The 14418-nt window shown below is 37.6% G+C and overlaps 1 protein-coding gene across 24 annotated transcripts in view; it reads left to right on the forward strand.

Annotated features, from left to right (window-relative positions):
* Positions 1-14418, forward strand: part of EPB41L2 (erythrocyte membrane protein band 4.1 like 2) — a 114273-nt gene that overhangs the window by 78091 nt on the left and 21764 nt on the right. For all 24 annotated transcript variants that reach the window (XM_032681335.1, XM_032681330.1, XM_032681329.1 and 21 more), the window contains 4 exons: positions 665-817; positions 2000-2097; positions 7226-7398; positions 10329-10507. In XM_032681335.1, the coding sequence (XP_032537226.1) occupies positions 665-817; positions 2000-2097; positions 7226-7398; positions 10329-10507 (603 nt within the window). The remainder of the gene's footprint in view (positions 1-664; positions 818-1999; positions 2098-7225; positions 7399-10328; positions 10508-14418) is intronic.

Raw genomic sequence — 14418 nt, forward strand, 5'->3', positions numbered from 1 at the left:
TTGTTTAATTTTGTTTAGTTATGCCGGTGAAGCAACTTCTTGATGACAGGGTTGGCATTTGATGTAGTTGTTTTGTTGTTGGGAAGGACATGAGATTCTGCTGTATTGTGTGGGTATCAAAGCATGATCAGTAAGTGATTAGTTTTGTGGCCTGTAAAACTTGCATCAAATGCTGTCAGTGGAAGAGAATGCTCAGAAACCTTTCTGTTACTTCCTGTATCTTTATTGGAATAGTAGGTGACTATAAAAGATCACCTTGATCACCAACTTGTTCAGACTTACACTGACTGCTTTAAGTTGGAAAGGCCTATTTTTAATTTTTCTTCTTTTAATATTTGTTGAAATTATTGGTAGCACACACACTGGCCATACCCTTCCTTGCTTTTATGTTGTTAAATTAGTCCCTGTTACCAGAATATTGAAGAATTTCCCAGAACTGTGGCATATGCTTTGGCGTATGAGTGCCAAAAACGTTTAGTTGGAAGCCTTTCCTAAAAAATTAATATACTTGGCTATTTTTTATTTAAGAATCTCATTGTCAGAGTCTTCCAGGATGGAATATGAAACATGTCCCAGTTACATTATTTTCCCTCTAGGTACGTCAGCAATAATTGTATGGAATGTTATTAAACTGATTTTTATGAAATTGTCTCATACATGATAGGATTCTGAAGGTGTGGATATCATGCTGGGTGTATGTGCTAATGGTCTGCTGATTTACAAAGATAGACTCCGGATAAACCGCTTCGCTTGGCCAAAAATTCTGAAGATTTCATACAAGAGAAGTAATTTCTATATCAAAGTCAGGCCAGCAGAAGTAAGTAGCATCTTTCTGTCTTATTTCTTTTGTGAGATCATTTCTATCCAGCAACAAGAAAACATCATTTTTTCCCCAGTTGCCCTCATAAGCTTATGAGGGATTTGAGCAGAACTTAGGAGTGTTTTTTTTCTCTTCAGATTCTACTGAGTGTATTAAACACCGTGATTAGTAAATGCAAACCAAGAAGAAAATCTGTTTTCTTTTGTTAATAGATGCCATCTTGTAATTTTATGGGTTTTTTAATGTAGAAAGCTAGTTACACTGGCCATGTTTTTACTGTCTATACAAACCTGCAGTCCCGGGAGAGAGACAGCTGCTCTTCCTCTTCAAGTATAACTGTTCACCAAATGTCAGCAAATCTAGTTCGTGGCTGTAACCAAAGGCTTGAGTTCCTGTAGGATGTTATAACCCTGTTAGCTGCTGTGGAAGTTGTGGATTCAACTTTCTTTTCAGTTACCCACAAAAGTTTGTGAGAGTTGCTGGGGGGGGGGGGAGGCGCGGGCAGGAGGCTACATTGTGAACACATTTGTAACTGGAAATTTAACAAAAACCGAAAATGTCAAACACTGTAATACTTTTTTCAGATTACACTCTAAAATATTTAAGGTAGCTTTTACTGTGTAAATAAATAAAACAAAAGAGAAGTCATACCAGTTTTACAATACTAGCATTGTAGTTTTGTAAGTTTTGGAACACAGATGTATTGTTCTTGCAGTTCCTGATGGTGTACATAGATGAAATACTTTTGCTAAGAAACTGTTATACAGTGAAACAGATCATATAATCTTAACACTGCAGTATGCATTTCAGACTTATTAAATCCAAGGAAAGTGTGCAGCACATCCTGCAGTACAATTGCTTCATGCAGTTTAAGTACATTGATCACCTAGTCAGAAAATCAGCAAGGAACACTGAAGTATTATTGAATTTCTCAAGAATCATTAGTACAGATTAGGAAGTGATAATGTGATTATTACCCATTATGACTTAGCCCAACAAGTATAATTCTTTTAAAAGGCTGGAAATTCTGATCTTTTTTAATTTATGTTTTTTTAATCTTATGAAGTCTCATGACGAGAATGTTACAGCTTGATACAGTAATGGAACTATCTGAACTCTACCTATTAATTAATAGCCAGCTTAAGGAAATGGGTTAATTTGTTTGTGGATTCTTTCTAGTTGGAACAGTTTGAGAGCACTATTGGGTTCAAACTGCCAAACCACCGGGCTGCTAAAAGGTTATGGAAGGTTTGTGTGGAGCACCATACTTTCTTCAGGTAAATGATAATTCTCTGCTTCCCCCACTTTACAAGGTATGCTCCCCCATTTTAAAGGATATGAGGAAAGTAGAGATTTCCCCCATCTTTGCCCCTAATTTTTCAGTCCAGTAACACTTCTTAGAAGACACCCTGACAGTCACTGACTCCAAATTACCAATTCTTAAAGTCTCAAGTACAATTAACTGCTTTATCAAAACTTTCAGAGTGCTAACAGGATGGAACTAAACAAGTGAATGTACATCACTGGAGATATTCAAGAGTTTTCTGGATGACCCCTCGTGGTCCCTTCCAACCAGACTCATTCTATGGTTCTGCTGTAAGATTTCCTAAGAGATTGACTCTGCAGAATGACCATCTAGAAAGCTACTGTACATCTTCACAAGAAGCTCTCAGGGCTTGACAGTAATCTTCATTCAATTAGCTTTAATGTTAATATTCAATTAACTTGAATATTCTGCTGAGTGTAAATGCTTACAGCTGAGTTTTTCCTTATTTATGAGCTGGGCTGAGTTCACAGTCATTCCTCAAAGAAGATAATCACTTTAAAAATAGACTATTGTTTATAGTCTGCATTTTTTTCCCCAGCAAATGAGGAACATAAAATTCTGAATTGGTCATTGAAACTATCAACTATTTGTAAATGAGCACTTGACAACAAGCCACAGAGTTGTACCTCTGTCTGCTTCTTCCAGGGAAAAGGAAATTAAAGAATCTTCATTTGATTTTTATAATAACACACATTCCATGAGGGAGTGCATGTGCCCCATGCAGCCTAGGAGTCACAGATGTAGGCTGAATCTCTTATGGATTGGATAGGTATTAAATCCGAGTTTCTTACTTTAAAGCACAGTAACTAGGGTATGTAAAGGGTAAGCTTTCTCCATCAGTAGCCTGTTTGTTTTTAAAAAAAAGTTGTGTTTTAAGGTAGACGCAATCCTGTTACTGAATATACTTGCTAGACTGAGAACTTCAGAAACCTTGGAGACCAGGAGACCTAAGTAGTTGATTGCTGGAACCGTCTTATTGGATGGCTTTCAGTATTCAGGTTTTCATTGAATGTGCCATAATCTTGAATGCAGTGTTGGAATTTATTGTGATATTGGCAAATTTCAGCATAAATCAGTCTCCAAATACCTAATTTAGAAGCACTTCTATTTTAAATCCTGATCAGAGATTTTTTTTTTCATGTTGATAGAATTCATTAGCTATGTTAATTAACATAATCAAGCATTCTCTTCTTGAACATTTGAAGTCTACTTTGGCTGGTGTCCATAAATAGCATGCAGTTCTGTGCACAATGAAAAGTTTTGATCAATACTCTTCAAATAACTCATGCAGTGATTTACTTTGCTGGTAAACTGTATAACCTAGTTTTATAGTAATAAAATAGACCTGAGTAAAGAAAAAACAAATCTTATTCAAGTCAAAAATCCTAAACTGACCACTGCCATTTGCAGGAATGAAAGTTTTCAGGAGCATTAATAGGTATGAGATGATCTTATTACAGAAATTCTGACATAATAAAAATAAGTGGATTTTATTCCAATCAGAAGTGGCTTTTCCTAACCAGGAATGACATTACAAAAAGAATTATGTAATAAATACTTTAACCATTCTGTAAAATCCATATATTCCACTGATGTCATCTGACAGAAAATCCTCAGAACGTCTCATCCCGATTTAAAAACAGTAAAATAAATCCAGATCTATTTTCCCCCAAAGATAAAAAGCAGAAAGCAATTGCTGCAGTGTGTAAAGCTTGTGTATGATGCCACAGTAAATTGTATACAGTTTAGATGTATATTTTTAGCTTTCAAATTTCTTAGCATGCCCTGTATAACATGGTAAGATTCCTTGTGTTGTCTTATGTAACGTTTCAGTTTTTCTCAAATAACCATCTTAAGATAGATTTTCTTATAATGTGTAGGAAATTCAGCCAATATATGAAGTTATTTAAAAAAGTTGCAATGAAATATTGAAATAGTGAAAATGACAACGAAAAGGCATTGTATTCACTTATCAGCTCAAACTCATGGGATTCCAGTACCATTTTCAAAGAGCAGCAATCTACTTCAAAAATATAGTCAGACTATATATCTACATTAATCTTTTGAGGTAAGCTCAGTTGGCAGCTCTGGATCTTAACCAGCATCTGCAGAAACCTGCTTATATTTACACTTTATGGGATTTTATTTGAAATTTTCACAATTGTTTGTGTCTCCTCAGAATACCTTAAAGTGATAAAAGCATAGTTTTCAGTTATGTGATTAAGCCTGTAATACAAAAAATCCATTCAAATGCCCTTAATCAGGAAGTAATTAGTTCTCTTGTTTTTTCCACATTAAAAGATTAAAAGTTTATCTCAGCAGGGTGGAAGATAAAAATGGCAGTTAATGCTGTAGCCTTGCCAAGACTGGAAAATCAAGAACAGAAGGAACCTTGGAAAAACCCTTTTAGCCTTCTTCCTCTTAGTACATAATGCATTCTCTCTTGGAAATAATGGGGAGAAAGACTGTTTTACAGAAGCAATGAAAGTGAAGCTCCAGATAGCTGCAATTTTATTACATAAGCGGCCTTAGTGCAGAAGGATGGATGAGTTTGTCTTGAACTGTTTTCTTTAAAAATGTGTTGGAACAGATTAAGATTCAGGTGTGTGCCTGTGCACCTTAGGCATGGAGGATTGGATCCTTCTGGCTAGTGCTATGACAAAGCCATAAACATACTCTCTTAGAGAAAATGGTAATCTACTGAGCTGTGTTGTTTGCATGGCAAGGTTTTGGTAGTGGGGGGGGCTACAGGGGTGGCTTCTGTGAGAAGCTCCAGAAACTTCCCTTATGTCTGATAGAGCTAATGCGAGACAGCTCTAAGATGAACCTGCTGCTGGCCAAGGCTGAGCCCACTGGTGACAGTGTTGATGTATTTAAGAAGGGGAAAAAGCTACTGTGCAACAGCAGTGGCAGCTGGGGAGAGGAGTGAGAATATGTGAGGGAAGCAACTGTGCTGACCCCGAGGTCAATGAAGAAGGAGGAAGAGATGCTCCAGGTGCCAGAGCAGAGATTCCCCTGCAGCCCTTGGTGGCAGACCATGGTGAGGCAGGCTATCACCCTGCAGCCCATGGAGGTCCATGGAGCAAACACGCACCTGCAGCTGGTGGAGGACCCCATGCTGGAGCAGAGGGATGCCTGAAGGAGGCTGAGACCCTGCACTGAGGAAGGTTTGCTGGCAGGACTTTTGATGGCATGGGGAACCCATTATGGAACAGCCTGTTCTTTGAAGGACTGCACCCTGTGGAAGGGACCCTTGCTGGAGTTGTTTGTGAAGAACTCCAGCCTGTGTGAAGGGCTCATATTGGGACTTTCCTGGAGGACTGACTCCCCTTGGAGGAACCCTACTCTGGAAGAAGGGTGTGAGGAGTCCTGCCCCCTATGAGAAGGGAGTGTGATGACATCAGAGACACTGATGTGTGTGATGAATTGATTACAGCCTCCATTCCCTGTCCCCCTGCCCTGCTGGTGAGGAGGCGGTAGAGCAAATCAGGAGTAAAAATTAAGCCTAGGAAAAAGGAGAGAAGAAGTGAGGGGGAAGGTATTTTTAAGATTTGGGTTTATTTCTCATTATCCTACTCTTATTTGATTGATAATAAATTCAATGAATTCTTCCCCAAGTCAAGTCTGTTTAGCCCATGAGCTTCTTGTTGTATCTTTTTCTCTCTGGTCCAGCTGAGAAAGGGGAGTGGCTTTGGTGGGACTCTCGTATCCAGCCAGGGTCAACTCACCATAGTAGCTCACTGTCTTTTTGCTAGGTATCTGAAAACTCTTCAGTTTTACTGACATATCTTTAGAACAAGTGTCATAGTTTTCAGAACCCCGTACTGGATACTATTTTAACACATGTTGATCAGATTCCACTGACACAGATATTCCTGTGCAAATGCTTCAAAAGAAGAGAACAAAGTCAGCATACTCTGAAGTCTCGCTTGCTCATCTGTGCCGTCCTCACTGCAAAGGGCACAGTAATTGCTGGTTCTGCTTGAAAGAAGCTGATGTTCAGTGAGCTGCTCATTCTTTGCAGATCCTCAAATCAGAAAGCTCTATTTGCAATAATCTGATAGTTCTATACAGAGAGAGAATAGGCCATGGAGACTGCTGTGCTAGGTGAGCATGTATTTGCAGCATTACATTGATCCAGGAAATGATATCAAAGGCCTTGCCAGAGAAGTGGGGACTGGGAAAAGTTCTTGCAGTGATGACTGTTTATCTTATCAACAAGGATGGCACAGGTACAAACAGTATCCTCAGTGTTGCAGTTGATGGCTCAGATTTCAGAAACAAAGTACAAGCCATGAGGGTTAGATGAATATGAACTCAAAAATCCTCATACCGAAGGAAATTCAGGGAGATGTAGAGGACCTGTCTTCAAACTCATGTGATGTCAAAACCTGGAGGAACAAAACAGAATCTTTTAGAGCCAATTCTGCCACATTGGTACTTGGACTTTCTGACATTGACTCCAATATTTAAGGTACAAACATACATTGACAGTACAAGTAACTGAAGCTCTTTTTCACCCCTTTTGCAGTATGTTTTTTCCCCCCACTCATTATATCCAGCAAACATCAACCTATGTAAATGTATAAATGACTTTGTGAAGAAACCAGTCTGACTGTAAACTGTTAGGCTACTTACTGTTGGGTCACAACTCTCCAGCCATCTCAGTCTTTTTGCACTTGATACAACTTTGCATTCTATACAACTTTGAGATGCCATTCCCTAACTTTGAGGAACAAGTGCTGTATTGGTACCTCAGAATATAGGAAAGACAGTGGCTTTCTACAAAAAAATACAATTTAACCAAGATAGCACCAAAAGATGAGAATCCCAGATGCTTAGTCATACTGTGGAAAAATGTGATGGTTATCAGTGTCACTTCAACTCCAACTGCAAATAGTAAATAACATGCATTGTTTTGGAAGGCCTTTGAAGAGTTTGCAGTAGAATCGTTTCTTGGAGACCACAAATTATGCACGTGGAACTGAAGCTGGAATACAATAACTAGCTTTAAAGTACCTAATTAAATACCTAAAATAAAGCCCTTTTAACTGACTTTCGCCATACTTTCTTTCTAGACTTGTATCACCAGAACAGCCTCCAAAAGCAAAGTTTCTAACCTTGGGTTCCAAGTTCCGCTACAGTGGACGTACGCAAGCACAGACGCGGCAGGCAAGCAATCTCATAGACAGACCAGCTCCGTACTTTGAACGCACGTCAAGCAAACGTGTTTCCAGAAGCCTTGATGGAGGTATGAAATTTGACATATTTTTTCAGTGTAATGATTACGTTATGTGCTGTCACTCTGATCTGAGCAACATTCAAAAATATCGACATTATGGATGGCCTGAAGGTCAGCTGACAAAATTTATGAATTTCAGTTTCTAATGGGTGATGTGTGAGGAGTAGCCACTTTGTGTATTTATCAATGTTAGGGGACCTAAACAATAAGTTAAGTCTCTGCCTAAATTGTATGGCACTGCTGTGAATATATGGAGAATTCTATACTGGGTACATAGCATCCATGTACACTACTCATATCTCTTTTTATGGGATAGGCATGCATTATAGGCTGTTAATCAGAATTGTTTGGTCAGTGGCATCTTTTGGGATCTAGGTTGGCCTGAGTGTCTCTACAATAAACATAAAAGGATGAACAAGTTTTTTTCCTAGTTTTCTGTCATTTAGTTCAGTATATTGCTATCCTAGTATATTTATTCAATACCTTAGTGTTTAGTTAAAAAATTTTATGTTGACTTTGAATAGCTAAAGGGTTTGTTTTTTTTTTTTGTCATTACTAGAGTTTGGTTTCTTTGAGCAGAAATACCGTCTGGTTTCCTTTATTGGAAACAGGCATTCTTTTCCAAGGCAAGTATGCCAGCAGTATGTGTGAGAGATGTATAAGCACGTCTTACTCTAAATGACTTCTGTAATGATATATAATAGAATAACTCTTCAGCAAAATAACATGAAGCTTCACTGGAATAAAAGTGAACCATAACAATGATGTAAGTTTAGCTACAACTGAGCTGTCAACTGCACCTTATTTTCTTAAAAAATCTTCTACTTACAAGAGTTTTGCTTCTGCAAATATTCATTCTTCTATACTATGACAAATGAACAAACTCTGACACCTGCTTGGGACATCTACCAAGTCTTACCTTCTGAGAACCAAAGTAAAAATAAGAGGCAAACGTGCTTGCACTGACAGCATGTGATGAGTCCATGTGGCAACCAAAAGTCTTATCACCACATCAGTGTTACTGTCTGACTCTGGTTTAGTTCGTCTTCTTCTTTTGGTTAGAAACAATTTAAATTCTTCCCAGCTCTCAGAAGTTGTATAATCAAGACTTTCTGGGATCCGTTGTACATCATCTACAGAATACAGGTGTGTGTGCACGTGTGTTCAGGCCCCAACTTTCACTCTTACAGAAGCATCACAGTCAAAATTTTGAATGTGATGAAACATTGTTCTGAAAGCAGCTTTGCACAAAAGGATCTGAGGATTCCCACGGAACGAGTTGAACATGAGTCAACACAACTGTGCCCTTAAAGCAAAGAAGGCCGACTGTATCCTGTGTTGTATTAGCAAGAGCACAACTGGCATATTAGAAGAAATTATTATCCCTCTCTATTCAGTACTTCGTGAAGACCATACCCGAAATACCGTGTCTATCTTTGGGTTCTACAGTATTAGATGGGCAGTGACATATTACAAAGAGCCCAGTAAAGGCCACAAAGCTGGCCAGGAGCCTGTGATATATGAGGAGAGGTTGTGGGAACTGTGATCTTTCAGCTTTAATAGAAGAAGGCTGTAGTGACATATTGCTGTTTACAGCTACTGACAGGGAACATAAAGACAGAGTTGTGTGTTTCTTGGAGGTGCCCAATGATAAGGCAGGGGGACTGCCTGCAAGTTAAGACACAGTAAATTTTAGTTACAAGTAAGAAATTTTTGTTTCTTTGTTTAAAAATACCTTGGACGTGCTCAAAACTCAACTGGACAAGTCCCTGAGCAACCTGGTTTAACTGGACGTTCTCTGAACAGGAGTTTGGACTAGCTAACCTCTGGATATTCCTTCCAACCTAAGTTACTCTGTGATTTGTCAAAAGTTACTTCTGGAACTTCAGGGATGTACACCCAAAAATGCTCTATTTGCACCCAAGAAGGGATCAGAAGCTTAAGTTGCAGAACTTACTACTTATAGAGCCCCCCTGAAAGCCTAACATCCCAAATGCCATATTTTCCATTAGCTGGTTTTGACTTTTCTGCAGCTTAAGGGCATCTCTGGTATGGAGCTCAGACTTTTCAGAAGAGGATATCCCTCAAAGGTACTCCAAGAAACACCTCTTCCTCTCAACTTTTTGCACCTTGGCTTTGTAAAGCAAAGGCATATGGAGGTATTATAGGACATTACTAAATTAATTAAGTTTATATCAAAGTTGTGTTTATTAAAGCTCCTTAATTTAATTGAATTGTCCTCTATTTCATTACTACTATTTTGACTAAGCCAGTCATCATGATTTAAAAAAAAGAGCCATCCTTCTCATCAATCCTATTACTCTGAATCAAATAAGAGGAAAACACCCCTAATTTAAGGCTTTTTACTCCCTTGTGCTTTGACTATATTCAAGTGTACATATTTAGTATTTCCACTTTCCATTTTTTGCCAGCATGCAGAGGGAAGCTCTTACTCTCACCGAGCTCTTTGTGCAGTTTTGCTAAGGTTCCAGCGAAAAATACTGTTACAGTTATATGCATAGCTATTTCTATATTGCATTAAAGTAGTCCTCTCAAATAGTGGATTTCCACAAAATACTGTTGCTTATTTCTTTTTTTTTTTTTTTTATGGTGATTTACACAGTCAAAGAACAATACCTTCAGTTTATTTTCCAAGACTAATCAAGAAGTTGATAAATACCTGTTTGATAATGTGAGGGTTTTTTCCCCTTGCATAGTAAGTGCACATTTTACGACAAGGGTGCGTTGCTGTTCGTATCAGTGCAGTGGGAACCATAGATTTTTTTTAAAGCCAAAAAGCTGAGAAATATTGTATCATTCGGTAACTAGTTTGTATTACTCATTGCTGATATCATCATAAACCACTTTTGTTAAGAAGACTTAAATCCAAAATGTTTCAACTTACCCCAATTAACCAAAATTATTTTGTTCTCCAATAGCTCCTATGGGTATCTCAGACCAAAGTCTAAGAGACTTCTCTGCTACTGGAGGCCAGGCTGCTGGAGGTAAAGTCATTGACACTGAAGCTGCTGGTCAGGCTAATTTAAAAGAAGGTGGCAGAGAAGAAGATGGAAGCCCAGTCAAAACTCCACAATTAGAATTGACTCAGGATGGAAAGGTATGGCTGACTTTCACACCAAAATTATTTGTTCATGTGGTGTTTGGCCATGTGTGGTCTATTGCTTCTGAACATCATACGGAACATCATATTAAAATATTCAAGTAAAATTGTCAAGTGCTTTCTGTGGGTTTACCTTCATGTAAGTGTATGTAAGCAAAAGAGAATACAAACTTCTAAATGGCATTGAGCTAGGGTTTCTTATATTGCTATAAATCTAATTTGAATTCTTAGTAAGCTTACATGAGTTCTTGAATAACTGTTTCAAAGGGTAAATAATGTTATTCATTTCCTTAGTTTGTTCAGATTTTAAAAAGAAATGCTAATATAAATCCACAGGTGTGTACATTCTACAAACTACAGAATTTTCTACATTCTACAAAATACACCCAACTACAAAGTTGGAGATATTATGACTGAATTTAATTACCATAGGTAATAGTATTATTTTAGTAGCCATTGCAGAATTATTTCATCCTTTAAAAATTTGTATGTTGACTAAGGTGTAGATTTCTGTGAAAAGTTGAGTACTGTGATCTGTTCTTGTTGCACACATTTACTTGTCTTGTTTGTTTGAGCTATAAGGGAAATAGGTCAAAAAACTAAATTTAGATTTTGCATGATTTGATGTAAAAATTTTCTCCTAAAGTGTCAACTAAAATCTGCTGCTCTTTCTCTCTTATGGATAATTTCTTTTTCAGCAATCCTCCAGAACTTATTTTAATATTTAAAGAGAAATTTTGTCTTCAAATATTTTTGCAAGTTAGCTACCCATTTTATTCCTAGCAAGACTGCTGAGTTTCTCTGTACAGTTCATATGTTTCCACAGCATTCAAGTCTAGGAAGACAACAATACCATAGTGGCTTTTTTTTTTTTTTGCTGGCAAGTTGAAATACTTTTGAATTAGCCTAGAAAAAAGACACACAATTTCTTCATGTGAGAAAGATGGTAAAATAAATGACTGTGTTTTGCCTTTGGGCTTCATAATGGTGATACTCCCTTGTTTGGGTATCTTTCCATATTTTAATCAGAGCAGAAAAAAAAAAAGAGGCAGTATTTCAGGAAGTTGTTCCAGGAAGCTGTTCAGTAAGGTTTGTTACACATGCCTATTCTGTGAACAGCTTTCTTTTTTCCCTAGCGCAGATCTTTCTTTTTTCTTTCTGGCTCTCTTAAACTCTTAGAGAAAATAGTTATAAACCCAAGAATCAAATACCAGCTTGCCTTTCGTGTATTGCACTGTCCTCTGACCTTTCTGCCAAAGCTTTGAATGTCTGTCTGCTTCCATCTGTTTTGTGACTATTACAGTTCAAAAGTGCACGGCTCTTTACAGCCTGAGAACAAAAGATTCGTAATGGGTTCCTTTCATAATTCACAGAAGTAAACAAGTTGGCTGCTTATAAAACACAAGGAAATTTTATTTTTATTTCTATTGCTTTAGTAGAGCTATCCCTTCTTCTAAGAAAAAGTTTTCACTAACTAATAATTTCTTTTTTTTCCCTCTTCACGTGCCTTCAAACTTGCATTTTTTGTTGTGCTTTCATTTTCCACTGTGCACAGAATTTTTTTCTTCAGCTCACTCACATATACCCGTCATCACTACCCATCCATTCTGTGTCATCTCATCTTACAAACTTGTCACCTGTCCATGAGATAGACATGCTTTCAGATATTTCAGAGGAAGATTCCTTTGGAGAGCCTCTCCTTACCATCCCAGACATTTCAGAGTGCAATTCAGTGGAACAAACATCAGATCATAATAAAACTAAAACAGCTTCACCAAATAATACCTTTGAATCTATGAGACCCCTAGTTAGTCGAGGCTCCCCTGCTGTTGAGGGAAAAATCCATACAAATGACTACAAAAGCACTGAGCTGTGTGTCTCATTCAGCTTCTTCAGATGCCTTTCTTTTAGTTTCCGTTCGCTGCTTGATGAGGATGGCTATATTACTTTTCCTAGCCTTCCTGATGTTTGCATCTCTTTCCTCCCACCTGGCCTTCAGCACTATATTCCTATTACCTCTCCTTCCTTCATCCCCTCTTTTCTCCTTATCTTTGTGCTGCTTCTGTCTGCTTTCCAGTCTATTCCTTTTTCACTCACATTTTCCCTTCCTCTTGCTCTGTCCCTCTGCTACCTGGAGCCAAAGGCGACCTCCTTTAGTGGCTCTAATGGCAGTGACCTGAATGACAAAGCAGAGGAAGAGGAGGTGTGTAATTTTGTTGCTTAAATGTTGACACTTGCACATGGCTTTTAGGCTTGTTTTCCCAAGGCTTGCTCAGTTTTGCACACTTCCTAGTATAGAGATATGTCTATGTACATGCCTGTAAATATATATATAAATACACACACACATGCACGCACATGTGTATATCTGTATCTTTTTAGCATCTTCTTTGTGAAAAATTGCCGTCGTGGGATTTTTAGTAAATAATTTTTTGCTCGTGGTTTTTCTGCCTGATTTCCTTCAGCATGCATAATTTCATTCAATTCTAGAGATACTGAGCTGCAGGTGGACTTGCTTTGTAGTTCAAAATGTTTACAAGAGCATAAATCTGAATACTGAAAGTGCTCTGTGTAATAACAGATATGTTATTATTTGATACTGTTTGCAAGTTCTACTTGCACTATCAATTTGTTTTAAAATGAGTGTCTCCCGCGTGCATTGACTGGAATGCACATCTCCAAAGTTCTATTTATATCTGAAAAATCAAATTCCTAAAAGCTGAAATCAGAAAACTGTGAATACTTTAAAATCAGCAAATCAGTTTTTTGTTATTCCAGATTTCAGATGTTTCAGCTCTACAAGGCTGTGTGCAAAGTTGAGTCTGTCCATGGCACTTTTTCTTTTTTTACATGCTTTGATTAATTTCTAGCAGCAGTTAAGGTGGAGACTGATTTCATTCATTAGCTGGGATTGCAGTTTGTGTCAGATTGAATCACTGAAGTCTGAACATTCTTTAGAATACATTGCTAAAATTACTGTACAGAAGCCTCAGTCACATTGATATGTTGCTCTGATCATCTGGAATGGCTGACAAAATGCCTCCTTTCCTTATGTCTGCTGCGCATGTTACAGCACTAGGAAAAGGTCTTTTTATTTTGATCCTCACAGGAAATATGAAACTGAATATTATAGAACCAAAAAGGAGGAGGGCCTGTTTAATGTTACATTTAACAAAGTTTGCTGAACGGATGTACATGTTAAAAACACGGTAAATATGATATGATGTCATCATAACACCAGTCTAAGTTTTTAAAATAATGAAAAAGGTTACCGTAAAGATTTTCTCAATGTTTCTGTAACCTAATTCAATCGATAATTTGTAACATAAAGTTACAGAAAACAGAACCCAAGATAAGTCAGAAATGAATAAAAATGCAAAAATGTGCATTCACACAGAATCCAAAATACAACAGTATGAGCAGTAAGTAAACCTCTCTTCAGATTTACATACTTGCAGAGTGTTGACTTCGACATGCATCTTTTCTAATCTGAGCAGTTGATATTTGTACTTATGGAAAGACTGGGAAGTGGTTTGCTTTTTAAAGGATGCTGTTCCTTAAGGCATTCAGAATACTTGGAGAGAAGATACGAAGATTAGCTACCATTTCCAACAGAGTGCATTGCAGTTTAAGAACGAATATACTCACCTAAAAAGGGGGAGAGGGGTGTAAATAACTAATCCCAAGACAGCAACATTCCTAAAATATTGAGACAGTTTGTAGATACAGTATTCAAATGTTTGACTTGAACCCTAGACTTTTCCCAGAAGAACTCCTGGATTAGATTCCATTTTCCCATCAACTTGTTGCAGAATTTCAGTTGCTTACCATAGAAATTATGCATATCATTTTTCTTTGTTACTCATTCTTAAATTTTCACCTGAGAAACACTTAAAAAGTACAGCAAG

Source organism: Chiroxiphia lanceolata, chromosome 3 (assembly GCF_009829145.1).
Source record: "Chiroxiphia lanceolata isolate bChiLan1 chromosome 3, bChiLan1.pri, whole genome shotgun sequence".
Classification (NCBI taxonomy): Eukaryota; Metazoa; Chordata; class Aves; order Passeriformes; family Pipridae; genus Chiroxiphia; species Chiroxiphia lanceolata.